Source organism: Colossoma macropomum, unplaced genomic scaffold (genome assembly GCF_904425465.1).
Source record: "Colossoma macropomum unplaced genomic scaffold, Colossoma_macropomum, whole genome shotgun sequence".
In the NCBI taxonomy this organism is placed as follows: domain Eukaryota; kingdom Metazoa; phylum Chordata; class Actinopteri; order Characiformes; family Serrasalmidae; genus Colossoma; species Colossoma macropomum.
The window spans coordinates 33,304,461-33,332,217 of record NW_023494793.1 but is presented as its reverse complement, the minus strand read 5'-3'; the positions used below and the strand labels follow the sequence as shown (position 1 = coordinate 33,332,217).

The following is a 27,757-nucleotide window of genomic DNA, read 5'->3' as shown; positions in this document are numbered from 1 at the left end:
CATTGTAAAGGTAAGAGAAACCTATAAAACGTTCAACTGACATAAACCCGCATAACATTTATAAAGTCTTCTTTTTTCCAACAAGCATCAGGCTGCTTTTTTGGACGTGATTTTACCCTGGAAAGTGCTATGACAACTGACTCTTGTTGGAATAAGCTTTTATAAAGGTTTATGTTTAAGGCAGTTGTCATGACAGGCTTGTGCAGGTGTCATATAACAATATGAATGCTGCCCCCTTAGTAAAGTGTTACCAATAAAAGCAAGGCTAATATCCCAATAACAATACTATTAAAAGGGGAATTCTTTGTGATTACAGTCAAAATCAGTAAATATGTACCTCAAAATTACATGTGGTGAATGGAGGGAGAGTTTGGAAGGACCCTAACAGACGCATATTGTGCCAATATTTTTCATGTTTTCAGCAGCAAAGACACATCCAGTTCCATAAAAGTATAAATATTCAGTTTCCTGCTTAAAGAAAACAGTGTTGGTATTTTTGATCAAATATGTGAGGATTGATTTTCTTGGACCAAAGTCAAAAAATGTCTTAAGAATGAACATCTTCATTCAGCCTTACACACTTACAAACTTAAAAAAAAAAGTTAACTTCTTATTCATCAAAAATCCTTAAGAGTTTTTAAAATTAATTAAGAATGATTGTAAGAAAAAGTGTATTCATGTTTTGAATATTTTCTTACCCTTACAACAGCCTCACACTTGTCTCAGACTGTAAGAACTGACAGAGTGAAGCTCTTAAACTTCTAATAAGTTACATAAAATACAATTGTTAGAATAAATCAAGGAAGATGTTTCCTTCACCATTACGTCTAGCTTGTTTGTTCTTTTTTTCTCATTTTTATTTGTTTTAAAGTTTCATTAGATTTTGTTTCATCTTCATTTTGCTGTCATCAGGTGCTGATGTGACCAAACTAAATAAATGATTAACAGAACTATGGTATCATTTCTAGTGAACTGTAAAAGATAACATGATATTGATGAAAATCAAGAAGTCTTTCTTAAGAGAATATCTGAGAACGTTTTAAGTTTTCCTCAAAAGAATTTTATTTAAGAACATTGGGCCTCATTCGCCAATATCTTGTTAATACGTTTTCTCTTAAATTTGTTCTTAAAAAGGTCCTATTAAAAAGTCAACATCAGATTCATGACGTGCTCTTAAACTGCATAATTTTTCACACTTTTGTGCTCTTGAGTGTGTGTACATTCTGTTCTTACTGAAGAAAAAAATCCCAAATAAGAAAACATTAGTTTTTCCTTAGGAAAGCCTCACTCTTAAAAAAGATGGCTCTTCAAGGATTGTTAAGAAAAGGGAATGGTTCTGTTTAAACAGTTGTGCAGAACTCCTTTTGATTCCACACAGAACTATTTTCAAAAAGGGTCTATATAGAAGCATATACAACACATTCTACATCAACCTGAAGAGCCATTATACCATGCAAAGGACCTCTTTAGCATGAAATTATTCTGTGTAGAACTCATGGTTCTAAATAGAACCATTCCCTTTCCTAAAGAACCCTTGAAGAACCATCTTTTCTAAAAGTGTTGTGTGAATCCGACCTCAGTATCAATTCATCCAACCCCTACAAAAAAACAGCACCTCTAGCTGAAGCTTTGGTGAAGTACAAACAAGGACAAAGAAGAATTTTAAAAACTTCCGAGGGCGGGACAAAACTCTGCCCGCTCTTTTAGAAGGAGTGGCTTCTCAAAGAATGTGTCGTGTTCAAGTTCATTCTGTCTCTTTTTTCCCATATCTCCTTGCCTCCATGTCTTTTTTTCTCCTTCTTCCTCTGTTTAGCTGCTTTACCTCCTCTTTAGAGTAGGATTTCCAGCAGAATCCCCCTTTTTCCTTGTTTAAGAGAACATTATTCCGCTTCCAGAAGAAACCGTTTGGGAAGCTACAAGAAATTTGGCTCTAGTTCAGAGAACTCTTGAAGAAGAAAGGTAAGATGAATCTGTTAGCTCCCTAAGCCAGTAAAAACGGTTAAGTTAAAGAAGACACTGATGGATAGAGCTCCTATTATTGTGGTAGATTCATTGGTTAAATATTGATGTGCTTCTTCTTTCACGCTGCTTGCCATGTGTTTCATACGTGTGCTATTTGACTCACACATCGGAAGTGTTGAAAATTCCACCATGAGCCACATGGCACATGTAACTGACACCAATGAACTGAATTATAGGACATTCTATAGAGACATATCACTTAATTATGTGCTTCAGCTTCACATACAGCTGTATAATGTATAGTGTTTGAATGGTGAAAATGACAGGACAATATATACATTTCTGATGGATATCTTCAGTCTAGACACTCTGCTCTGGGCATGCAGTGTACTTAGTAAATCCTGTTGGACCCATGTGGCATAAAAAGGCCTAAAGCAAAGTGGAATAATAACTAGTACTGTATCTGTTTAAATATACACAGCTGATTTCTCTTACAAATCAGTCTGTCCATCATTCCTTTGTCACCAGAGTTTCTTTTTATTTTACTTCTAACACAGAGGGCGGCCATATTGAAACATCAGTGAAAGAAAAGTGACATTTTTTGAGAGTACTGTCCTGTGAAAGCAGCACATTTCTGTGAATGAGAGGGTCTCCTTTTATGATTGCCTTATCTCCAAAACTCTGACTTCATTGTAGAAACATTGAAGTGTTTCCTGGAGCGCAGCCTCTGCTCTTTACTGATAATAAGCAAACCTCTACTATATACTTTCATGCAGTTAGATGATAAAGGGATCCATCGTCATGTTGACCTGACCCAGCCGTGTGGGTCAGAGGGCCGTTTTTTAAAGGGCTCGTGTCATGGAAAACTGTATCTGCTTGCTTTTTTGAAATGAAAGAGTTTAGTGTAGAATGTAAACAAATGAAAACACTGTTAAAGTTTTAAAGAGCTCATATCATGGAAAACTGACTTGTCCTGGCTTTTTTTAAAGAGTTTGATGTACACCAAAAAAAAATTGGTTTACACGATTCAAATGTGTACATCGGTTCCACACACGTAATGAAGTATGTATACATAATACCTGTGTTAAGCCTATTTCTTTTATGTTGGGCCAATGAAAACAAGTAAATCTAAAGCAATTTTAAGCACCTTTTTTTCAGTTTGGTATGTGAACATAAGTTTCAAAACATATCGTTCACTCCTCAGTTCACACAGTCCATATATAGAACTGAAGCTGCAAAAATAGCCCTTTTTAAATTCATTGTTTTTGTGATATCACAAAAAGTTAATGGATTTACTTATATCTGCCTATTCAGCCCACACTAGTTTAAACTCGCCCATTCACACTGAAGTTATAAGGAATGTTTCACTTTTTGAATGAGGCACAATACAGGGCAGCCTATCAGAACAGAGGTCATTTACATACATTAGTCTTAAATGCACAGTAACAAAAACAGCCCATTTAATTATAAGGGATAAAAACAGGTTGAGAAAAGGTGGATTATGAATGTATTCGGTACATAAAACCACACCAAGGTCATAAGTGGACCTCATGGGACAAAAATAGAATAAAAGACATTTGTAGGATATGGGCCCTTTAATATAAGTGGTATAAGCAGTTGCTTGGGGCCCCTCAGCCAAGGAGTGTGTAGGTTTTCTGTTTGTTTGTATCAAAAGTATTTTCTTTCAAGTTTGCATTTAAAGTAATATCATTTGTGTTGCCCCCCATTCAGAGAGTAACTTAGGGCCCCCAAATATAGTTCTGTTCTCACACACACACAGACACACACTGCTGTGTCAGGTCAGCATGATCCCTTTATCATCTGAATGCATGAAGAAGTTTCTCTTTCAGTAAATTTAACCAGAATTCCTGGCTAGGGGCTTGTGTTACGACTTTCTGTGAATTTCAGATGAATTTCAGGAACATGCCAGCTGCAAGTGAACTAACTACATGTGCTCTCCTATCACTGTCAGTCAATCTAGTATGTTATACAAAATACATAAACATGCTGTGGGCAACCTACACACAACTTAATCATACCATGCACAAATGATTTATTTTTAAACTCAGCTTCCATGTATGGAAGCCTGTTCCCATCAGGCAGAGTCTTTGTTTCTGGCAGCAGTGGGTCAAAATATAATATAGAATAATAATATATGTATAATGTACATGTATATTAATATATATAATATAAAACATAATATAGATATATAATAATAAGCCGTAGTATGTAATAAATCTGGAATTCTAAGTGGTTAAAAACCGATGGCCAAACAATTTGTCACACAGGTCACTGCATAGCATACCAAACTTGCATATGCAGTGATTAAATTGACAATGTAAAATACCGATTGAACTGCAACTACACATTTGGCCAGTTTACCACTGAAAGCACACATGCTGCGGTAAGGATTTACCAGCACCCTTGTAATGTGTTTCCACAGCAGAGCCACATGTGCCTGCTGAGTCATGCGCCAGTTCCTGTCTGACTCATGAGCACAGCACTGATATCCTGCTCTGTGACAATTTAGAAGCACTATTTTTCATTTTAATCACTTTGTTGTGGATAAACTAGCATGCTCAGTGGATTGTAGGCCTCCTCGGTTTCTAACTATAGTATAAAGTGTGTGGAGGGGTAGAAAAAACATCTATGGAAGCTTCACATCTGCTGGAAAGTTCTACAACAAGGTCCACAATGATGGTTAGATGTCATTGGATCTGACTTGGTTGATAAGCTTTATAGTGAAGTGTTTTACTGTCACCCCACCTAATCCACTGCTTTTTATTGTAGGAGTAATCCTTTTTAAACAAGTTGCTTAAATATTGCTTCTGTGGAACTGGCCTCATTTTAATCCTTAAAAGTCCACACATTTTATTGTTGTTTTGCTATACGTGTAGGGTAGGCCTTATTAAAATATACTAAAGTATTAATATGTAACTTAATATGTACCAGTTTACATTATGAATGGACAGATTTGAGTCTGTACTTCTGTCTGTTTTTTGATTGATTGTTTTGATGTCATGAAATGACAAAAACATACAAAAATGTAGAGGATGTTTGTTCTTCTTGCAAAACATGTATAAAATATACATGCTGTTTAAATGCCGTGGACATAAGATGAAAGTAAAAATTGTTGACCCCAAAGTAGTTGTTCCTTTTTTATATTTGTCTTCATTGTTGTCCTTGCCTCTGGTGGTAATGATGACTCTATTTCAATTCAATAAATTTTCATGGGACCCTTGTTAAGCCCTGACTAAACCTCACATAATGTGATCACTAATGAAGTCCCTGACCTTAAAGAGGAATTCCAATTTTCTAATTTTCCAACATTTTCCAAAATTTCTGCATAAGTAGATGGTTAAGATGTAAACAAAGTCATTCAGAGTGGTGTTATGTGAAATGCTCAATTCCAGAGAAACTTCTCAGAAGTATGCTCACAGTGGTGATGATAGTAACCAGACGTCCAAAGTGTTTAATGGCTCCAAAAGCTGCATAGCAAAAAGTTATTACATGAAATAGTTGCACTAGTTATGAAATAATTCACTGCCTGATGCCTGTGAAATTGTTTTACAATAGTTGTGAGAAAAGGTTTTAGCCTAAAATGTATTTTTTTCCTGGCAGTGAGGCAGTCCCCAAAATAAAGCTTATTTTGTAAGACCTATTTCATCTTTATCATTACCTAATTTTGAAAAAAAAAATGGAATTCCACTTTAATAAATCCTTTCTGTGCAAAGAGCAAATTCCAGCTAGAATTTAATGCCTGCTATAGTGAATTTAGACTTTGTCCCATTGGTGTTATGGATGTCATTCAAAAAGCAGTATCAGGTGAAACACTTTTCTTCAGCGTTCATATGTGGATCTAAATTGCTGTAGGCTAAAAAGAAGGATATGTGTAAATGCACTGGTTTTTATTACATCACAATAACAATGACTGCAAAATTGGCTGTTTTTGCAGTTTATTTTTCACGTACAGATCATGTGGGCTGGGGAGTGAACAATGTGTTTTGAAATTTCAACAATGTTTATGTGCTACATCAAACTCTCTTATTCAGAAATGTGAGGAAAATTCAGTTTTCCATGACATGAGCCCTTTAAATCTAGCTGAGGACATCAGTTAGGCCCAAATGCATACTCCAAAAAAAGCACACTAAAGAAAAAGGCAGATGGCCTTTCTGATGGTGCATAACACATCCTACATGTCAATAATTCCCTGTAGCACAATATAAAAAATATTAGTAAGGATTACTATTTATGTATAAACACACTTGTATGCATGTGTAGATGCTGTCTTTCCTTTTGAGGAAAGTAAATTGACAAAAAGCATTGCATGGAACTTATGCTGGTCTATGCTGTTTTATTCAGGAGGGTATACTGGGGCTAGCTTCCCAGCACATTAGTTTAGCACTATTCATATAAAAATATGCACTCTCTCTTCTTTTATATCCATTATAATGTCAAAGTAAACTTGAAGAACAGTCTATGTAATGTAAACATGGGGCAGCTTCTACGCAGGGGCTAGCTTGTCAGCACATTAGATTAGCAATACGTTCATTTGTACTACTTTATACCACATGTTTATACTTTGCTTTGAGCATATATTCACTCTTGCATACATATATGCCCTCTCTATCTCTTTTTATATCCATTTTTGTGTCTAGGTACCCTGAAGAACAGTCTATGTAATGTAAACATGGGGCAGCTTTTCCGCAGGGGCTAGCTTGTCAGCACATTAGATTAGCAATACGTTCATTTGTACTACCTAATACTACATGTTTATACTTTGGTTCGAGCATATTTTCACTCTTGTGTAAACATATGCTCTCTCTGTCTTATTTTATATCCATTTTTGTGTCTAGTTGAAGAGCAGTTTATGTAAGGGGCGGCTTATACACAAAGGCTCTTGTTAGCACATTATACATTAGCGATATGTCTACATTCTGGCTATATTCTGTACTAGTTCAAAGAGTTGACATTTATTTCCAAAGAAAGAATAAAATATGTATTAACTGGACAGAAAAGAAAGGTTCACTAAGCACTAAAAGTGACAATAAAACTGCAGAGGGTAAAGACACTGACTCCACAGTGTGGTGTGGGTTTATGGACTTTCCACACCAGCTGCACACTGCAACCTTAAAAAAGCCTGATCTCTTAATCTCATTACAAGGCAGATACGGACAGACAAACGCACGCACACATGCACGCGCATGCGTGATCGCAGCTTTCAGTAGTATCACTTTATTATGCGCGCACACATGTTCTCATTTACGACTCTATACCAACACAATAAAGTTCTGAGTTATGTTTTTTCTTCCATATGGACACACACACACACCCAAGTGCGTAGAGGCACACACACCCACCTTCCACCCGCCCAGTGTGTGTGTGCCTTCTCACTGGAGCTAATCTTTATTCCTCCAATCGGGCTGTGTAAGGACAGGTAAGAGTAATGACTGTCTCCCTCCCCGCGCGACCAGTGTGACAACACAGAAACACACGCTGAGTACGGAGCAGTTCTTAACCTGAAGCCCATAAACACAGCAAAAGAACACTAACTAACTCTCAGACTAAAACGCTTCTCTTCCTGCCTTTCAGTGGTGAGTAATTCTCTCTTCCCTTCAGTGAATCATTTATTCCTGGTGTGTGTGTGTGTGTGTGTGTGTATGTGAGGGAGAGAGAGAGAAAGTGCAGTCGTGAGGAAATCTTGCATCATCCAGGAGCCGCGGCGAAGTTGAAGTCAGCTTCTCATTCGAATTTTCCGCTCCACCTTAAATGGGGCAGCAGTTCCATGTAATGTGTACCATTTAAGTCGGTACCGAAACTTCGGAGCCGGTTTTTTCTGGGTTTTAGCTTCACTTAGGCTACTTGGCTGAAATTGATATTTTCTAGTTAGAAACTGCTCGGTTAACTTACATCCTCAATGTGAAGAAAGGAAAAGAACTTTTTTTAAAAATGATAGACATGAAAGATAAGGCTGGCCGTTTGACATCGCAATACTAACACAAAGGTTTGTCAAAAGTAGCCTGGAAATTAGCAGCTACTTATACTTTTTAGCGCAGTAGCCTAGCATGGCCCTGCTCTTTCAGAGTAATATGTTATATTATTTTAAAATATCAGTCAGACCTAGTCTAACGGCAGGATTTTTAAAAAAATAAAAGATATGCCGATATTCATATGAGTCTGATATCATCGTGCATCTCTATTTCAAATGAGTTAATCAAGTTAAAATATATTTTAGAATATTATGCTATATTATGTTTCTAAAATAGTGCACAAAATCTATGTTAAAAAGAAATGAAAGAATTTGATAAGTCATATATAGTATGAAAATGTTTTTTCTCTCAGATTGGTGAGGAGTTGGGGTCTAGGTAGCGTTTTGGTGGGCCAAATGAAATGTCTGGGCAACTTTAGCTGGCTGTTTTGCTGTGTGTTTGAGCGCAAATCTGAGGAAATGTTTGAAATCAGCCAAATGGTTTGATTGATTTCAAACATTTCCTCAGATTTGTGCTCAAACAAGCTCAGGAAATAAATTAAAATGGTCAGATATGGACTTTAACAGCTTAACAAAAAGCATGTTTCTTGTGTCCTCTGCAACAATGCTGTGACATGTAAAAATATTTGTTTAATGTTTTTTGTAGATACTTTGCAGACTGTTTTGACTTCATTGGTTGAAGCTTTTGACCTGGATTTCATTGTATGTGATCACAGGGAAAGATGACTAAGGCTTGGAAGCAGTGTTTCATCTCTTTGTTTACATTCATAGTCATTATTTTTGCATATGAGAAACAAATGTGCCTTAACTAGTTGCAGTTTCCAGGGACGTCATTGGTTTTTCTGTTCCTGTTTTTTAGTCTCATAACTCTGGCTAGTTCTCACAGTAATAAAGTCTCCTTCTCTGACATGAAACTATATATGGAGTGAAATTTGACTCTGAACAAAGCTTTGAACTAGACCGTTTTTGTCTGCTGAAAGGTCAGAAACTAGGACCCAGAAGAAGAAAGAAAGCTGCCTTGCTTCTCTACCTCAGTTGTGCCAAAAGCAGATTAGCCCTTTCTGTGCTTCTATAAGCGTTTCCTGACCTACAAGCTTACTCTGGTGTCTGTACATTCATCATTAGTGCTCATGCAGTGAAAAGAGTCATTACAGGCCAAAAACTAGTTAGACAAGGACCAGATCCCACTTCCCCTTCGTAACGTGGGAGGTAGATTGGTATAAAAGTCCATGTTGTTGTCCAGTGAAATAGATGCTACTGTATTGTGGATATCCTAATGAATCAGCCTCAATGACTGTCAAGCATCTTTAGCTTGATATGGAATAAAGACATGAGCTTGATTTGACTCAAAAGAGGATGGCTGTAGTGCTAGAAGTAGATATCCAGATGGAGCAGGAAAAGTATCAATGGAATGGCCAAGTCAACATCACATAGCTGAAAGAATTCTGCATGGAGGAGTGGGAAAAACTTTGTCCCAGTCGATGTCAGAGACTGGTGGGTGGTTACAGGAAACGTCTAATTGAGGTTATTTCAGCCAAAGGGTAAAATACCAGCTATTAGGGCATTGGGTGTCCTAACTTTTTCATTAGTATACTATATGAACTGGCATGTTTTTTCATTGGTTTGTTTAATAAATGATAACAAAGTCAAATTTAAATTGTTTTTGCAATAGATATTGTTTTGCTATAGATATTGTTGAAAGAAGATCAAATATTGATATGTCCATATTTCTTAATAAAGAACTAAATATTTAATGGGGTGTCCTAATTTTTTCACATGACTGTACTTTAGTGGCTGTTGCTATACTTTGGGAAGGGGGGGTCTCTGAGGTGTTGCCTATGTGTGGAAAACACTGGAGTCCCTGGCTTATTACGTACTAAGGCTTATTATTAAGTAACTACAGTGCTTCATTGTTAACTGGCTGAGCTATTCCTAGGTTATAGAAGTGTAATAAAACTTTGGGCCCGCTCGTGGGCCCCAGCCATTTAAAGGGTTAAACAGCAAAGAATACTGTGTGAGTTATGTCATATCATGTAGGTAGAAACACCAGAATATCAAACTGATATTTGATGAAGTATTAGTACTCCATGAGAGCAGGAAGTTTACACAATGCTGGACTGCAAAGTCTGCATTTTATTCATTTTACTGCATTTGATACATACATAAATACTATGTAAATGCATGTTATATTTATCTGTATTGCTAATCCAGGTAGAAATAGTTCCAGTTTCTACATTTTATAAATGCTTATGGATTGGCATCGGTGTTGGCAATGGCACATTTGTAGATGAAAAATGTGGGATATCTGCACTGGCCACAGTTCCTATATCGGTTAATCCCTAATTATTGCTTGAAAATTGTGATATGAATTTGAGTTTGTATCACTCACCCCTATGATAATGCCAAAAAAGGAAACTGTCTCCGATTCCTTTATTCATTTCACCTCAGTGTGTGGTCTGCTGATGGATTATGTGTACTGGCCAATGTGAATAAGCTTCAGGTCTTCCATAGTTTTTTCTGCCACATGCTTTCATATTATGGAGGTGGAGCATATGGGCACCAGCATGTGCCTAAAGTTGACCAGTAGTTCGTTTTTGCGACATCTGACCTGCAGTTAATTAGGTTTAGTTTTTTGTTTACTCAGATTGTGTCATTTTTTGTTTAGGCAGCTTACAGATTTTTCTTGATTAGAAGTAGAAATTAGACTTAAGTATCTTCCTTCTGTAAATGGACCTTATACTGCAATGAAAATGTTTACTGGCCATATGCCTGGCTAACTTACAGTTAAGTTCATGCACAGAAACAAAGAAGACTTATCCACCTTTAGCCACTCATGCGTACCTACCGTACACAAACCCACATCTGTTCTTTATCAAGGCAAAAATTTCCACTGACTGCATAGCACTGAATGTTTTACTGCTTTATCAATGGAATAGGATATGACGTACACTCCTAACACCGTACATCCTGCATGTCAGTGAGTCCTGTAAATGATGTTCATAAAACCTATTAAAGTGTGTACATAATTGTGTATTTTGCATGTTTAATTGCTTGTTAAGTCTCTACTTATTCTGTTTTACCACTGATTCAGTGTCTCCCTCTGTTTCTTTCTTTCTCTCTCTCTCTCTCTCTCTCTCTCTCTCTCTCTCTCTCCCTCTCTCTCTCAACTGAGTGAGGTTATTAAATGTTTTTGTGAATGAGCTCTGAGCGTGTGCTCTAATCTGTGTGGCTGGTGTGTATACATGCGTATGTGTGTGGGAGAACTGTTCTGCCTTTAGTTTACATTCATACATGTCAGCACCAATTTTTTTCTTTCATTACATCTGGCCATTGTTTACTTTAGCCATTGTTGCTTCATCTTCCAACGACTTGTTTGTCGTTTATGATCTACAATACTACTCTTTTTAATTTTCAAAACTCCCATTGAGTTATTCATTTTCCAGGAAAATCTGAAGAGATTAGATAAAAGATAATCCACTTGCATAAGGAGGAGGAAGGTCAAAAGAGACAAACAGAAAAGACTGGAGTTTCCAAAATTGGAGGTCCAAAAATAATTAAAAGCTACAGAGAAAATGAGACGCCTAACATCCATGCAAGACCTGGTAGACCACCAAAACTGTCACCATCAGCTAAACACTACATAAAGCTTTCATCTTTGAGAGAGAGGAGAAAGTAGTTCTTGTGGATAAAGTTTCTGTCCATCCTTCCACTGACGAGTCTAAATATATAATTGGGATTAATTGGATCGGGGAATACAGAAAACGCCACCAACTTCTGAGACTGAACTTTGATGGTGTGGAAAAGTATCCCTACAGATTACTTTGGAAAACTGAAAGCAAGTCTTCCAAAAAGAGTGGAAAAAGTAACGTAATAAAGGCAAAGAGTAGACACACTAAATGTTGAATAATGTCTTGATATATTTAGTTGTTGAGGGTTCTATGTAGTTGTCTGTTAAATATATGTTTCTGCTTTTTTTCTGACACGTGAAAATGAATAACTTGTACTTAATGGCTATTTTGACTGGAAATTACATAAATGAATGGTGGTCTCTGACTTTTGCACAGTGCTGTACGTTTGTCTAGTCAACATTTAAATCTCTGCAAAATGCGTAAAGCACACTGTTAAACTCAAATCCTATTTTGTGTTGCAGGTTCACTTCTGAAAGTCAGTCCATAGAGGAGCATATTTACAGAAAACTTGTTTACAATCAACACTTCCTAATCATCGCTGATCACACCTGAGGGCAATATGGAACTTCAGAAAATGGCTAATGGTCACCATGAACTCAGCCCTGGGAAAAGTACCCGGGAGGATGGGTATGTTTTATCTCTCAAGTTTTGTTCAAAAGACAAGAATAAATATGAAAACCTCGTTTGTGTTATTTTTTGATCTCCAAATAGTGTCACAGATACAACTTTAGTAGTTTACTGGTTGATGTGCTTGAACACTGCATGAGTCTACAGTAACACTGAGTATTTTTCAAGCTCTTTCCACTAAAAGGTCAAGTGTTTCCACTGTTTGGCATTTCCTTTGTTGCTGATAAGACAGTCTTACCTGAGAGACTGAGTATGTTGCACTGTAAGACAAGTCATTTGTGCAGTTAAGATGCATACTTATATCATAAGATACGATTTACAGCATAATTTAATGCACTGTGTGCTTTAGATAAATATTAACAACAAATATTTAACATTGAACAGTGGAAAATGTAGAAGGTGATTAGGCTACTGAATATCTCTGCATTAGTTTCTTCTGTAAGGCCCAGTAAAATTATATGCTTCACTCATTATGCAGGTTCCATAACTTAAATTATTCAACAAAAGTGCTACTACAGAGTGGGAAAAAGTAAATTTAGAGCTGTTGAATAGCAACAACCCAGTTTAACCTCAATTTTTCATTTTAACTCCATGCTGGTGAATATACATATCAGGAAACCGCACTCTTAGTTAGGGATACACCTACATTACGGCTGCTGAAAAGACAAAGAGGAAAAGCTCCAAAAAGATTAAATAGGTCTACACTGAAATGTCAAATTCTAATGCTTAATTTAAAAGGTAAAGACAATGAAAAATAGTGATTACCAGTGCTGTTTGTTTTCTTCACTCGCCTTCACTGGTCAGCACAGATGCATTCAAACAATTTGAGAAACAGCAGATAAAAAATGAATCATAAACATGGTCCACTGCAGCTGCAATCGATAAATTGTAATGTAAATAATTGCGATTACCTATTTAATTGTCTTTTCTCATTCATCAAATGCAGCTATTCAAGCACAAGCCTTGAGTGGCCAAATTGCCTGATTAGCTTTCTTGCGTCCTTGTTATGTGTTTCTTGAGAGTAAAAATACAGGCAAAAACACTCAGAGAGTGAAAATAGAAGCCAAAAAACATTAGAATTAGAACTTAGCTAACAAATAAGCATTACTCATAATGCCCTCTAAAAACATTAGTTAGCCAAGTTAGCAGTTAGAGCTTTTTTGTTGGCTTAAGTGATGTGACGCATTCTAATAAATGCTTTCACTGCTTTCTTTTATTTACATTTATTGCCTCAACTCCAGAACACCAACTTATTTTGCTGGTTGCAGAATGATACAACTGTGAAATCAGGAGTGTGTAAAAGATTAGTCAACTTAAATAATTGCGATCATCCCAAAAATTATTGTCATCTTAAATAGTTGTGATTCAGTGATTATTTGATAATTGTGACAGTCCAAATTCTTTAGTAGAGATCACATCAATAACACTTAGTAACTCAGTAACTTTTTACTTCTGGTTTTGAAAGTTTTTACTGCAAACACTTGTGTTCATTAGATCCTGCTGAGGTTCATAGCTGTTTCTTCTCTAAGTAACAAACACTACAGCGGCTTCCATGCTAGCACCCCCTACTGGACAAACTTCAGACTGTTAATCGGGAGTTTCAAATCCACGTCCACACACTTTACATATTAAAAACTAGGTGTTTTTTGTTGTTATAGAAGAAGTTGCTCTGAAGTTTGGCTTTAGATGCCCAAACCATGCAGTATTACATTTACATAATATTACAGCTTTTGATATTTAGTGTTATTTAGCAAGCTGTTTAAAATTAATTCAGTTTTCAGCCAAGTGTGTCCTGAATTTCAAATTCATTTTCAGCAAAGTTTTTCATTGCTGCTCTTAGTAAAGCCGCTTAAATCGATAATTACATCATATTGCGTCAGAAAGAAAAAGTTCATGTTAGGGCCACAGTAAACATTCAGTAATATTGAATAAATTTGATAATTGTAATAATCCAAAACAATAAAACAATCAATAATTTTATGAAACCCCATCAAGAATCATATTGTACCACCTCACTAAAGAAGAACATCACAGGAGCTGAAAACTGAGAAAGACAAAACTTATTATGAATATGGACGTCTACCGAACAGCTGATTCAGCACTACAGTTCTCATGAGAGCCTACAAGCAAATGCGGTTGCCGATATTGTGAAACACATTGTTGCTGCAAAACATTGTTACTCCACTTTTACACAATTAGACAATGATAGCTGCCCTTTACATTGTGTAATCATTTCATACTGAAAAACAGAAATGCTCAAGAAATGCTTGGAATAGAATCTTATCTTTAGATAATTAAAATTTGACATCAGATAATTAAAATTAAGAATGTCATGCATGATGTAAAACTTCCATTTTATAAATACAAGGTTTTGTTACACAGTGATGATATGAGATAATATTTAGATAATATATAATAATAGTATTAATAGTTTCATATCAGTAGAGTTTACTGGGTGTAAAAGATTATTCAATGCCCAAATTTTGTAAGCATTTGTCCAGACTATATGTCAGTAAAAATCTCTACTAAATCTTTATTATGTTGTTACTGTGCTTTTTGAGCGTAACATTAAGATTAAATAGTAGAATTTCCCACCCAACTGAAAGAATGACGTAATGCTGGTAGCAGTTATCAATTTAATAGTTAGTAATTTAATAGTCATTAACAGACATTTCAGTCTCATATGAAGAGGCTTTGGAATTTAGCTCCAGCTCTATATCAGGTGTACGTATACCATGTAATGCTGCTAGGAAACACTGACTGTCACTGTGCTTCTCTTTTCTGGCACTGGACACTAAGGCTGAACGATCTGGGGGAGAATATCTAATTGTGATTTTTCTGATCAGTACAATTGCAATTGAAATGCAGTTTTTTTCTGTGTATTAAGCTCCAGGCTTGAAAAGTGAGGGGCGGATTTACTTAAGTTAGTAACGTGTTGTAAACCTTGTTTTGGCATTAAAAGTGGCTGTCTTGAGGTACTACAAATGGTCAGTGGCTCTTTAGTGCCTGTAATAAGTTGAGGGGGATAGGTGTATCTCTTTTGCGCTTTTGCCTCATTGCATAAGCATTTATAGGAGTTTCCCTCTCCAAGTGTGAAATAATGGCAGGAGAGTTTTATAATAAAGGCTGATAGTAAATTCTGTTATTTTTATCTCTTATTTGCTAATTCTCTAGGTATATTTTACACTCATCGAAGTGGCTTTAGAGCAGGATTTAGTTTAAATAATAACTTGACAGCTTTTTTCGATGATTATGAAACTCTCTGCACTCTGCAATGCCTCCTTTACTAAAGTTACTCATTACTTGTTTGCATCATGGCTTGTGTTTCAGAAATATCACAGACATTGTTTGATGCACTGCACAAACCTGAAAGGACACTCACTACAAGTTCAAATCGTACAGTTCCCAATCAAGCAGGATTGAACAGAATTTTTTTTCAATATCACACAAATTCCAAATGCACTCAGCACAGAACTGAAGTTTTCTAACAGGAAGTCAAAATAATTACTTATTGTCTCAATGTTTATTTATTTTAAACACTTTCTCAAAGAGTAACAACTTGTTCCTCAGTTGTTAGCCATTATTTCAACCTAATGAGTTACAATTTGAACCAGAATCAGAGAAGAAACAAAAAATTCTCCTAAAAGTCAGAAACAGGCTTCCATACAAGAAGCACATGAGTCAGACATGGTTATATTACGCTGCTCCTTTGTTAAATATGAAGCTGTCACAAAGTGTCGGTAATTAGTTTATTTAGTAATTAAGTAATTAGGTAATTAGTAATTCTTCAGTAGATCTCACCTCACCCTGAATGTGATGCGTCAAACTGGCATATATTATATTAAATATTTTATTTCATTTTTAATATTTCTATTTATGCTACATAGATTTGATGCTCTGGAGAACATGGCTGAGAGAGACCAGTTCCTCCCCCAGAAGACTGATGGAACCAGAGAAACCAGTTTTACAGATGTATGTAAGGCATCAGCAGATTACACAGAGTCATACACCTTGAATTCAGCATAAATACATGCACAGTATAATATTTATATATGTATATATATGTGTGTGTGTGTGTGTGTGTGTGTGTGTGTGTGTGTGTGTGTGTGTGTGTTTATCCATACATAGTTACAATATTCCATTTGTAACCAAAAGAAACTGTTGTGGTGTAAATACTTTGATATGCTATACTATCGTGTTGTTATGAACACTAACTATAATGTTGTAAATCTTTTTCACAGTTTGAGGGAAAGACCTCATTCGGAATGTCCGTCTTCAATCTCAGTAACGCCATCATGGGCAGTGGCATTCTGGGACTGGCCTATGCCATGTCCAACACTGGCATCGTCCTCTTTCTGTAAGTCACACTATCATGGATCCTTATAATGTGTTTGTGTGTGTGTGTGTCTGTGTGTGTGTGCTGGCCTCAGCTTTTAAATTTTACTAAATTGTTATCGCCATCATTACAGCATGTCATAAACACAAATGTATGGTCTATGCAAATCTATCTGACTGTGCTGTCTGTGGCAGCGGCTTTTCTGTTGTAAGCTTCACCCAAAGCCAACGTCAGAAGGGCGCTTCTATTCCCAGTAGGGTAAAAGAATGGCAATGTTTGGAACTGAGCTGCTTTTATTTTTAGCTCATTGTGAAGGGTGTACTTGCAGAAGCCGCCAGATTTCAGTCTCGTTTAATTAAAGGCTGGACACAGCTGTGTATATGTGTGTTTGTGTGCTTGTATGTTTGAGTGGGAGAGAGAGTTTGCGTGTGTTTGTGTGTTCTTGGCATGAAAGCACCCAGGCTTGATTCTCTATTTATATGCCACCTTAAAGTTAAGTAGGCAGGGCTCTGTGTGTGTGACGTGTGTTTCCAGAAACTCCTATTACGTAAAGTCAAATATTTACAGCATATATTTTGGAGAGGAATTTTACTCAGAAGGAAACAAACACAAGACTGTTTCTTTCTGTAGTGTCAACTCCTCAGCGTTTGCGAGTGTTGAGCCCTATATTTTCCTTAATTAGTACTGTGGGGGTCACACATGAATAGATTAGGGACCACAGGTAGATCCAAAATGTACTTTTCAATGTACATATGATTCATCACCCGGAAATACAGCTTTTATTTGTAGTCGAAGATGGTGCTGTGTTTGCATTGCTGTGTGCACAGGAGTAACCCTCTTGATGCATATCTTGGCTTGCAAAAAAACAATCATATGCAAACGTTTGAACGCCCCTGGTTTCGTTACAGTAAGTGTTTTGTTGGTTTTCCAGGTAAAAATAAAATAACACATCCTCTACAGGTGACATTCTTCTGCTTTTAGTTCAGGTGGCATTCTTCTGCTTTTTAGTGGCTAATAATCAGCAATTGTGCAAAAAGATATAAAATAAAATCTGCAGAAGTGTGTTCTCTGTAGACTATGTGTTAATATAGAAAATCAACAAAAACATCAAAAACCACGGGTGCCCAAACTTTTGCCTACAACTGTAAGGGTTTTACACAGCACACAGTATGCCAAGCCTTATTGCATTCATATTGTGGGAATAAATAAAGAAGAAAAGGTTCATTTATTAGTGAAATGATGTGTTGTAGATGCTGCTATTTGCCAGCGGGGGGCAGTGTTATGGCATATATAAAGGTTGACGTTAAGCCCGAGCAAAGACTGGGAAAGGATTAGTTCATGGCTAATGTTAGCTAATGAGATTACTGGCTAGGCTTACGCTTCGCACTGTAGTTACTCTTAGTTTTACTCTTAGTTCCTGAAAAGATTTTATTACAGAGAAACTGCAGTAATGCATGTAGGGCAAATACAGATTCCATCTCAGGTCATTCCAAACTACTGTGGATTAGAGGTTTTACACATTAAAGTCCATTTACAAAAGTCAGTTTACTGACAAGCAGTTTAAGTTAAAATTGCACGGGTTCATTTTAGTCTTGTTTTTATAGGTCAAGGTATAGGAAAATGTATCACTACAGGTAAACTATCCCTAAATGAGGAGAGAAGATAATTACTTTAACTCTCAAAACAAATCACACAACCCTGTTTTTAATCAAACTTTGAATACAGACTGACTTCATGAACAGGTCTTATGGCTGGTGCACTCTGGGAAATGGAGTCTTTAAAACAGATTTTCAGCTTAAAAACTGTTGTTTGTTTCTGTTGTAGAATGCTATTGACCTTCATTGCAATTCTGACTGCATACTCCATTCACCTGCTGCTGAAGAGTGCAGGAGTGGTTGGTAAGAGTCACACTTTTAGTATCCATTCCTGAATTTGCTTTCTTTCAGTTGTACATACAATAGAGGAAAAATATAATGTTTTTTTGTAGTTAAACAGGTTATTACATCATTTTGCCATAGCATTGCCATTAGATCGTCTGTACTTGTAGAACACTGATCAGCACTGACCAGATGTCTGAAAAAATACATATAGTGACATATTGTGTTTCCTATCATTTTCTTGAAGTATCGCAATATTATATTTCTGCCATAAAAGTCTGCTATTGTTTACCTTGTCTGTGGGTTAAGTAATATTAGTGAGTTATGTAGTGACTCAGTCTTCTCTAACACTGCAGAAATGGACTCTGAAGACAAATACAACCTTATCTTCCTTTAACCTTTAAAGTTTGGTTTATATTTTTGTTTGTTTGTTTGTTTGTTCAGGAATTCGTGCATATGAACAGTTGGGTCTCCGAGCATTCGGGCAGGCAGGGAAGGTCGTAGCAGCCTGCATTATAACCATCCATAACATTGGAGGTGAGACTGACTTAATGTTACTGCTGTTGTCAGACACTGTCAGTAGCAAAACATTTTGAGCAGCCTTCCTGTGTGATGTATTCTTTTGCTTATTTAACCTTGTACTAATTCGTTTTTTCTTTTTCCTATAGCAATGTCGAGCTACCTCTTTATTGTGAAGATTGAGCTGCCCTTTGTTATAGAAGGTCTTCTGGGTCAAACAGAGAAAAGCTCAGGGTAGGAACCAGACGATTTCTCTCATTAGTTTGACACTTATCATGACCTGTGTGGTTAATTTCACCTATATCAGGGATGCCCATTCCTGGTCATAGATATCTACCACCCTGGAGAGTTCAGTTTTGAACCTCACTTTTTTATTACACATATGTTTAATGCAAGAAGCAAAAAGTCTTTTCAAAAAGACAATGAAGTAACCTACTTTTAAAGTTCTACTTTTACAAAATTGTTGCAAAAAAGTGCAACAATGAAATGTGTAATACTATATGAAATGTAAGTCGCAAATTAGATTAATTAATTAAAATTAATCTAAGCATGACACGATTTTTCAAGTTTTACTTTTATTGAGAGAGCAGCTGCAGCTTTGCTGGTAGAGTTGCTGGTAAACCTTTAAAAAATCACTAAAGAGCTTTACAAACTATGAAGAAATGACAAAAAAAGCTAAAATAAAAGAAATTAAAAAATGAATAAAATACAAAATACAGAGGGAAAAAGACACTAAAAGTTAGTAAAACACAAAGAGAGAAAAGAAAAAAGTATAGTATTATAGATAAAAAAATAATTTTTAGTTCCAACATAAAAAATAATTTAATTAAACTCTCAGTCATAAAAAAGTGCTGTACACTGTGTATTAGACCCCACATCTTTCTGTATTTCTCTGTGCCATTTAGGAAAACTAGTTGTCATGAACTGTGCCGTTAATGCTTGTGTGTTCTCCCTTTGTTTTGCTCATCCACCACCCTGTTGTGTCCTGTTAGAGAATGGTATCTAAATGGAAACTACCTCATCATTATCGTCAGTCTTGGTGTAATCCTACCCCTTGCTCTCATGCGTCAGCTTGGTATGTCCATCCTTCTTTCATCCTTCCTTTTCATTTTTTCCATTGTCTCATCATCACATTTCATGACAAGCCATTCACACGTAGAGACTTTCTGAAGCTTAGAATCGGCTTTCCTTATGGAAGGAGCAGATTTGTAATACAAAACTACTGATACTGTAATGAACTGTTCCTCATCTGCACAATAAAGATGTTTTTTATGAAAATTTGATCTAAGTGCTGTAATATTGTACCACAGGGTATCTCGGCTACACCAGCGGTTTCTCTCTCTCCTGCATGGTTTTCTTCCTCATTTCTGTGAGTCTTTTTATTCGTTTGTCACTCACTGACTTGTGCACTGTGAAAACTGCCATATTTAGCTGTTATGTACAATATATGTTACATCATGTGCACAGAATGTGTTGTACTTCCAGTATGTTATTTTTATTTGTTTGACTAATCAAAGGAAAATTAAATTAACGTTTCCCCATATGTGTATCATCATACATATCATATCAAAAACTTTGTGTTCCTTCATTTGAAAACGTCAGCTACCCTTTACATTGTGTGAACATTTCATGACTGTTTAACCAAAATAAAAGGTTTAAAATTTCTGTAAATTTTTTACATTTAATTAAGAACATTTTTTCCATTTCCTATAAATTTACCCTGTAAGAGATACAAGGTTCCAATTCAACAGTCTAGCAAACAAGAATGTCAACCGTCTGTGTTCTATAACTAGTCAAATGACGTTTGTTTAGACTGCCATTTGTAAACCTTTTAAATCAATTTTTTCTTGGATCAACAGGTCATCTATAAGAAGTTTGTCATGGAGTGTCCAGTGTTTAGCGGCAACTCTACCCACCTGCCCATGTCTCCGGTTTACAGCTCAGGCAATGACACCTGTACAGCTAAACTTGCTACCCTCACGCCGCAGGTAAGACACGGTGCTTCCTTTGCTCCTCTCAGCAATAATGTGCAGCAGTGCGTGGGAATTCATTATGGGGCCTTTCACAATATTTGCAAATTTGTTTGACTTTATTAAGCTTGTTTGCTCAATTCATCTCAATCATCCATTAAAATTTACCATCTTGAATCAATGATTATTTGGCAGCTTGCAAGATGATGAGGAATGTTGTAAATTCTCTTTATACTAAGAAATACAACCATTTAGTGTTTTTTAAAGGTATCCTATTAAAAGTATCTTTTTCCAATATTTGATTTTTTTAAAGGCAATGCATGATTTGCTATTGTTCATCTAAGCCAATTTTTATTGTTTGGTCCTTCATAAAAGCACTGAATCTGATTTTGACTGATTTGTCTTTGAGTAATCTTAAAAGTAACTGGTAGATTATTTGAGTGCTAATGTAATAAGTAGTCTTGGCAATAATGACAGTTCTGCAAATTTTTAATCAGTAAGGAATATATTACAAATAATGTCATGGTAGAGCTGTTTAACTATACAGTTAGAGTTGTGTGTAAAAGTTTGGTGGCTCCTGGTCACTTGAAAAATCAACAAAGCGTAATTTGACAGAGTATGTATACGACTGTACTATACAGTAACTGATTTTTTAGCAAAAGAAAGACACTAGTTATTGCAGTGATACACCAAGTCCTTGTGTTGGTGCATTATTTCTTTTGGCTGATATTATAAAACAAGGGAAGTATGTTTCATATTTATTATTAGAATAACAACTTTACTCTGAGTTTAGTCTTTATTCTGAGTACTGTGTTCTAAACAAACATAAGAAACAATAGATTTCTTACCAAATGGCAGTGTTATCTTGTGATGAATATAAACACAAGGTGCAATAATGCCTTGTTGTGTTACAGGCTGCGTATACCATTCCTATTCTGGCCTTTGCGTTTGTGTGTCACCCTGAGGTGCTGCCCATCTACACTGAGCTTAAGAAGTAGGTCTCTATTTTTTGGTCACATGTACACACATGTACATACTTATTTCAGTATGTTCACAGCACACAATGATAATGTTTAATATTGGTTAATGTCATTTTGTTTGTGTGACTTGTCGTTCCAGGCCAACAAAGAAACGCATGCAGAACGTTGCTAACATCTCCATAATGGCTATGTTCGTCATGTACCTGTTGACTGCAATCTTTGGCTACCTCACCTTCTACGGTAAGCATGTGCATAATGGAAAGAATACATGAATGGAGTGCATTCATGATTAAATTACGTGCATAAACAGACTGTGAGAAGAATCATAGAAGGCTCATCATGCATGTTTGTGTGTTGCAGGTAAGGTGGGAGAAGAGCTGCTGAAGAGTTACAGTACTACTGACACACTGATGCTGTGCGTGCGTTTTGCAGTGCTGGTCGCCGTCACCCTGACTGTTCCTGTCGTTCTCTTTCCTGTACGGTTCTCTCATGATACAGAACATTTTCTCGTTCATTGAAACTGTTCATCATTTCACGTGACAAAAATGTCTTTCAGTGTGAGAAAAGTATATGTAGTATATCTATTAAGTCTCAGTGTTTGGACTTTGAGATTGCTTTCTTTGTTTCTGTAGAGTCAGTTTATTGTCATAAGACTGCTATGAGATTGTTAAAGTGAGAGTTTGGCCGGTCAGGTACAGTCATGTGCAAAAGATTGGGGACACTGGTGAAATTACATGTTTTGTTGAATTTTTAAGTAAAAGCAAGTTAAAAACCTTTAAAAATCCTCTACAAAGGACACGCTTGTGCACATTTTAATGCAAAATTGCTGTTTGTTTGCTGAGTTTTATTGGAAAAAAAAACAAAGCGTTGTGCAAAAAGTAACTGAACATATTATATTTTCTGTTCAATATGTTTTCCAATATGTTAAACTCAGCAAATCAATAGAAATTGTGCCCTAAAAGTAGCTGAAACATGCCATATTAAATTTGTTCCCTTTAGAGTATGTGTTTACTTATTTTCACTTAGAATTTCACTTAATCAGGGGTGTCCAAACTTTTGCAAATGAGCTTTAATTTTTTTCCATTACCCTAAATGTAGTCCATCACCCAAGACATGTTTGTTGTCCAAAGTTTGGTTCTTTAGTTTTGCTCTGAAGCTACACGGCTAAAGTAGCTAACAAGTTCTGAAAGCTTGTAGCAATCGATTAGCATGGTGTAAATTGCATACCTTCAACACGCGATTGCTTCAAAACGTGTGAAGTTGTTAAGTAATTCTCAATCAGCTTTGCTTATGTAGTTTCTGATGCTGTATGTAAGAGAACTGTATATAAAAGTAGGCAAAATTAAAGACAAAATGCAGGTATCAAAGTGGCTGCTGTTGTAGCTATGCTGTGTCCATTTTAAAAGACAACAGTATTTTTCACAGTGTCAGAAACGACAAAAGCAAGTCTTTTAAGAAATCAGCATGATTTTACTTAAGCATATGATTCAGTTTGCACAAAGCTACACTGATGGCTAAAAGTTTCCGTTGCTTGTTAGCTTCAAAAGCTACAGTGCAAAACTACAGAAGCAAACCTCCAAATACCAAATATATCTTGGCTGGTCGACTACATTTGGAGTAAAGTGGAAATTGTGTACATTAGATACTTTAAGAGCATTGAATGTTGACAGCAGGATTTTCTCTCTCCATGTTCAGATCCGCCGTGCAGTCTTGCAGCTGCTGTTCCCTGAGAAACCCTTCCACTGGGCACGCCACATTCTCATTGCTTTTTGCCTGCTTTTCTTAGTCAATCTGCTTGTCATCTTCGTGCCCAACATCCGGGACATCTTTGGTGTCATTGGTGAGTTTCTCCTTGCATTTAAAATTGTGAATTTTTCATTCTCATTGTCATTTTACTGTAGTACTCATTGCCCTGTTGGGACATTCTGGTGCTCTGGGCTAACTTTTAGGTCCACTGCTACACCACTATCAACACAACAGCACATTAATCATGAAGCTGATTTCCGGGGGAAATACATAAGACTATTTAACACTGTACATGAGAATAAAACAGCTTAAGTTAATAGCCATATGAACACTTGTCCTCTCTGCTAGTATTGTTTACTGGTGTAGGTTAGGTTATGCTGAGATTAACATAGAATTTAGGTAGTGACTATTTGCAAGTCATAAAGGTAGCATATGATGCAGAAACCCCTCGCAAAACTACAAATAATCTAAACAGACAAATCTCCATAAATGGAGGATTGTTTTACAGTTGCTTGTACTCTTATTTCATTCTCAGTCATGCTTGCAGGGCCCTCTAGTGGCTGCAACCCCTGAAGCCCATTGGGTTAAAATGATGTTGGGTGCAAATGGCTTAAAAAAATGATGAGCAGTTCTAGGGAGATGAAGTAAAGCACAGAGATGGGTGTCATCTAAACATCTCTATTGTTTTACTTCCAGGGGCCACATCTGCTCCCAGTCTTATCTTCATACTTCCGGGAATATTCTACGTCCGCATTGTTCCTGAAGAACAGGAGCCAATGAAATCTCGCCCAAAAATTATGGTAGGTATACTTGTCGATGTCTATAAATGTCTAAATTATCTATAAAATGTTACACTAGCATTCAAAAGGTTGGAATCACTGTTTTCAACTATATGAAACCAATTTGGTTGCAGATATATAATCCCAGAATGATGAACTATGATTATAAAATGACAGAGAAAGCTGTGTAGTACTGAAAGTTATACAAAGCTGAATTCATCATGTGTCAAAGGTGGAGATCAAATCTCAGTCGGATAACTTACCTCATATTATTTGTTATTTTATTCACTTTTTTACAGAAAAAACTTTTTGGCAAATAGTTTGTAATATTTCAACGCACATTGTATAACATTTATTGTGTTTTATTGCAATTTTTATATGATAGTTTCTAATATAATTTTTTTTTGGCTGGTATATAAAAATCATTATCTACCTCATCTTCTATGGTAAACGTGTGCTTCATGTGTAATCTGGGGCAGATTATGAAAATGGAGTGCATTCACAATTAATTTACATGCATGAATAGACTGCATATAATAACATATATAACAGTGGCAGATGATTCCAAACCTTTAAAAATGATTCCTAACTGCAGTGTACTTACAACTGATTAAGCTTCCAAATTTAATTTGGTCAGCAGTCAAGTAAACAAAAGACACAGTAGCTCATGCAGTCCTTGTCTTCCTCTGGTTTTTTCCAGGCGATCATGTTTGCAGCTCTGGGCTTCATCTTCATGGTCATGAGCATTAGCTTCATCATTGTGGAATGGGTGACTGGAGAGTCTAGAGGAATCGGAGGACACTAACAAACTAAAGACATCAGAGCAACAGAAATGCACGTTCCCAGTAATGTGAAGCTTGATTCAAATGAGCTTTGCATATTTTTGATTTTAGGCAATACTGAACATACTGAACGTGAACGTTTAAAGACTATTCAAGGATCATGTCATCTTAGTTAAGAAACCCAACAGTGTACCTACACCATCTACAGTGGACTTGATGGTGGCTCACAGCTGGCAGCCATCTTTTATCTATTTGGCCTGAAACACATTTCAGAATGGTCATCATATCCTTCATGCAAAAAATCATTTCAATCTCCAGTTTTTCAAGGCAGATCTATTTCACTGCTATTTAATTTCAGTGAAGCAACATAGGATGATTTATATGAACCTTTAGAACCTTTAGAGCTTTAGAAAAGAACTGATCATAGCTACAGTATACACGCTGCTGACATGAGTTTCTTTATTGGTTTTAGAGAACTGTAACAACAAACAGCATTACATGTTTTCAGACCTTTACAAAACTTTACATGCAGTGTACAAAAGCTACAGTGTAGAGCAGTATGTGGTACAAATGCAGTTCATATTTATAGATATCCCTCATCTGCATTGCCAAAGTTGTGTATCAGTTACTATCCTTTGTGCTCTACCTCCCCGTGGAATGTTAATATTTGCCATTACATGAGTTACATTAGTTACATGAGGAAAAAAGTCATCTTTTTGTTACTTTACGAGCTCAGAATATTGTCACTGTCATGACAAAACCTTGCACCTCCGAAATGGTCACTTTACAGGATAAGGAAAGAAAAAGTTCTTTTAACATGATTTTATTCCAGGCCTGTATTATGTCTGTTGGCCAGTCCATCGTGGACTGTTTACACAATGTAAAGGGCAGCTGGCATTTTTGAACAGTTGTTAAAACTGTCTGGAAAAGCATTTATGAGGTGTTGATACGGCAGTGATAATATTTCCCAGTGTGTTGATACATGGATTGTAACTGTCAAATCTGGTCACTGTATTTATATGTTGTAAATTTGTATTACAGAACATTCTGGATAGATGTATTGTGCAGGTTTGCTTTACATTACAGCATGATCGTTTACAGCGAGATATGCAGCAGTATTTATTTGATACCTATTTATATGATTTTCAGAACATCTCGGTATAGTACAAGCCAAATCTGAAGAATGCATCTAGCAGAAAGGCTGCAAAACTACAGAACATCTAGTTTGAGTTACTACAGTGCGGCCTGAAGGATACAGACATTTGTTTTTACACAACATTAGCAGAGGAAACAGAAGTTACGCCAAGTTCTGTGAATACTTGTTCTTCTTTACTCAGCACCCTGGAAACCACTATTTTTGGTGTGAGATCCAGATTATTTTTGTTTTCAAGGTTCGCCCCAGCCTACGTCATATACTTTTTCTGGCTCCGTTATTCATGTTGAATTTTCCGTGTAAAATACTGGTGACAAATATACCTTTTTCTATACAGGGAATATTGGGTAACAATTTGAAGGCCTTTCCACAGTAATGAGCTGTGCATGTTCAGAGAGCCTGTCACTTACAACATATTCCGAGGTAAAACATTTCCAGACTTGTTACCTTCTAAGACTTACTGTTCATGCGAAGTGAGTTATTCTTATGGTATAGGAGTGAGGAACGAAAGTCTGGACCTACTGGATGGTCCTGGACATTAAAGAGGTTAATACTTGTGTTCAGCCACAGTTTGTTTAAGATGTTTTGTCAGCTGGTAAAATGCTGAAGATTTATTGAATTCTTGGTGTTGCTGAGGTCTTATGGACAGTATTGTACCCTTTGACCAAAGTGTTGCCGAATATTATGATTGTGTCCTCAAAAGATTACTTTCTATCAATTTTGTCTCACTGTTTAACATCATAGAACAAACTTTTGCTATATAAATCTTAATTTATGATGTACAAATAATCCAAAGCAATAGATTTGGGCCATTATTTGTAAATACTTTTCAGTCCTGTTTTTTACCCATGTTGGACCCTTATTTTATATTGTACATTTCTGTCACATCTAAAATTGTTGTAATGCTTACTGGAGCGTGATCAAGCTGCTTGATTGAAGCTTTTATTAACAAATGATTTAAGAAAGCCCACTTGATTGTTAAAAGTGCCTAAAATGTAGCCATATTTTGGCTATTCTATGTATATATTCACATTCATTTGGTAATAAAAAAAAATCACATGCAATTAGCTAATTTGCATTTTTGTTCAATAAAAGCGAGCGTGTATATTTATGGAGAAGGTTTACTGACTGGATCATTTCTTTTTGATTATCTGCTCAGTTGTAATTGTCTGCTCAGTTCCTGAAACTGAAAGAAATGAAACGACATACACTAAGCAAAGAATCTTGGTTTTTCGAGGCTTTATGTTGCAGTGCCCTCTGTGGGTCTCGCAGAAAGAAGTCAATATTTTTCCAGCATACACTTTCAATGATTCAAAACAACAGATCACTACTCAAAACATTTAGGAAT

The 27,757-nt window shown here is 36.2% G+C and overlaps 1 protein-coding gene across 2 annotated transcripts; it reads left to right on the top strand.

The window, feature by feature from the left end:
• Positions 1–1,705: 1,705 nt before the first annotated feature.
• On the top strand, positions 1,706–27,476 carry slc38a5a (solute carrier family 38 member 5a). 2 transcript variants are annotated; one of them, XM_036579283.1, is made up of 16 exons: positions 1,706–1,959; positions 12,102–12,267; positions 16,155–16,239; positions 16,509–16,624; positions 18,428–18,501; positions 18,925–19,017; positions 19,149–19,233; positions 19,992–20,074; positions 20,310–20,368; positions 20,859–20,987; positions 21,884–21,963; positions 22,089–22,189; positions 22,310–22,425; positions 23,645–23,789; positions 24,392–24,495; positions 25,175–27,476. In XM_036579283.1, the coding sequence occupies exons 2-16, from the start codon at positions 12,200–12,202 to the stop codon at positions 25,277–25,279; spliced, it is 1,443 nt and encodes a 480-aa protein (XP_036435176.1). In that variant the 5' UTR covers positions 1,706–1,959; positions 12,102–12,199; the 3' UTR covers positions 25,280–27,476. The 2 variants fall into 2 exon arrangements, with proteins under 2 accessions (XP_036435176.1, XP_036435175.1); XM_036579282.1 differs by lacking the exon at positions 1,706–1,959 and adding an exon at positions 7,349–7,556.
• Positions 27,477–27,757: the final 281 nt, after the last annotated feature.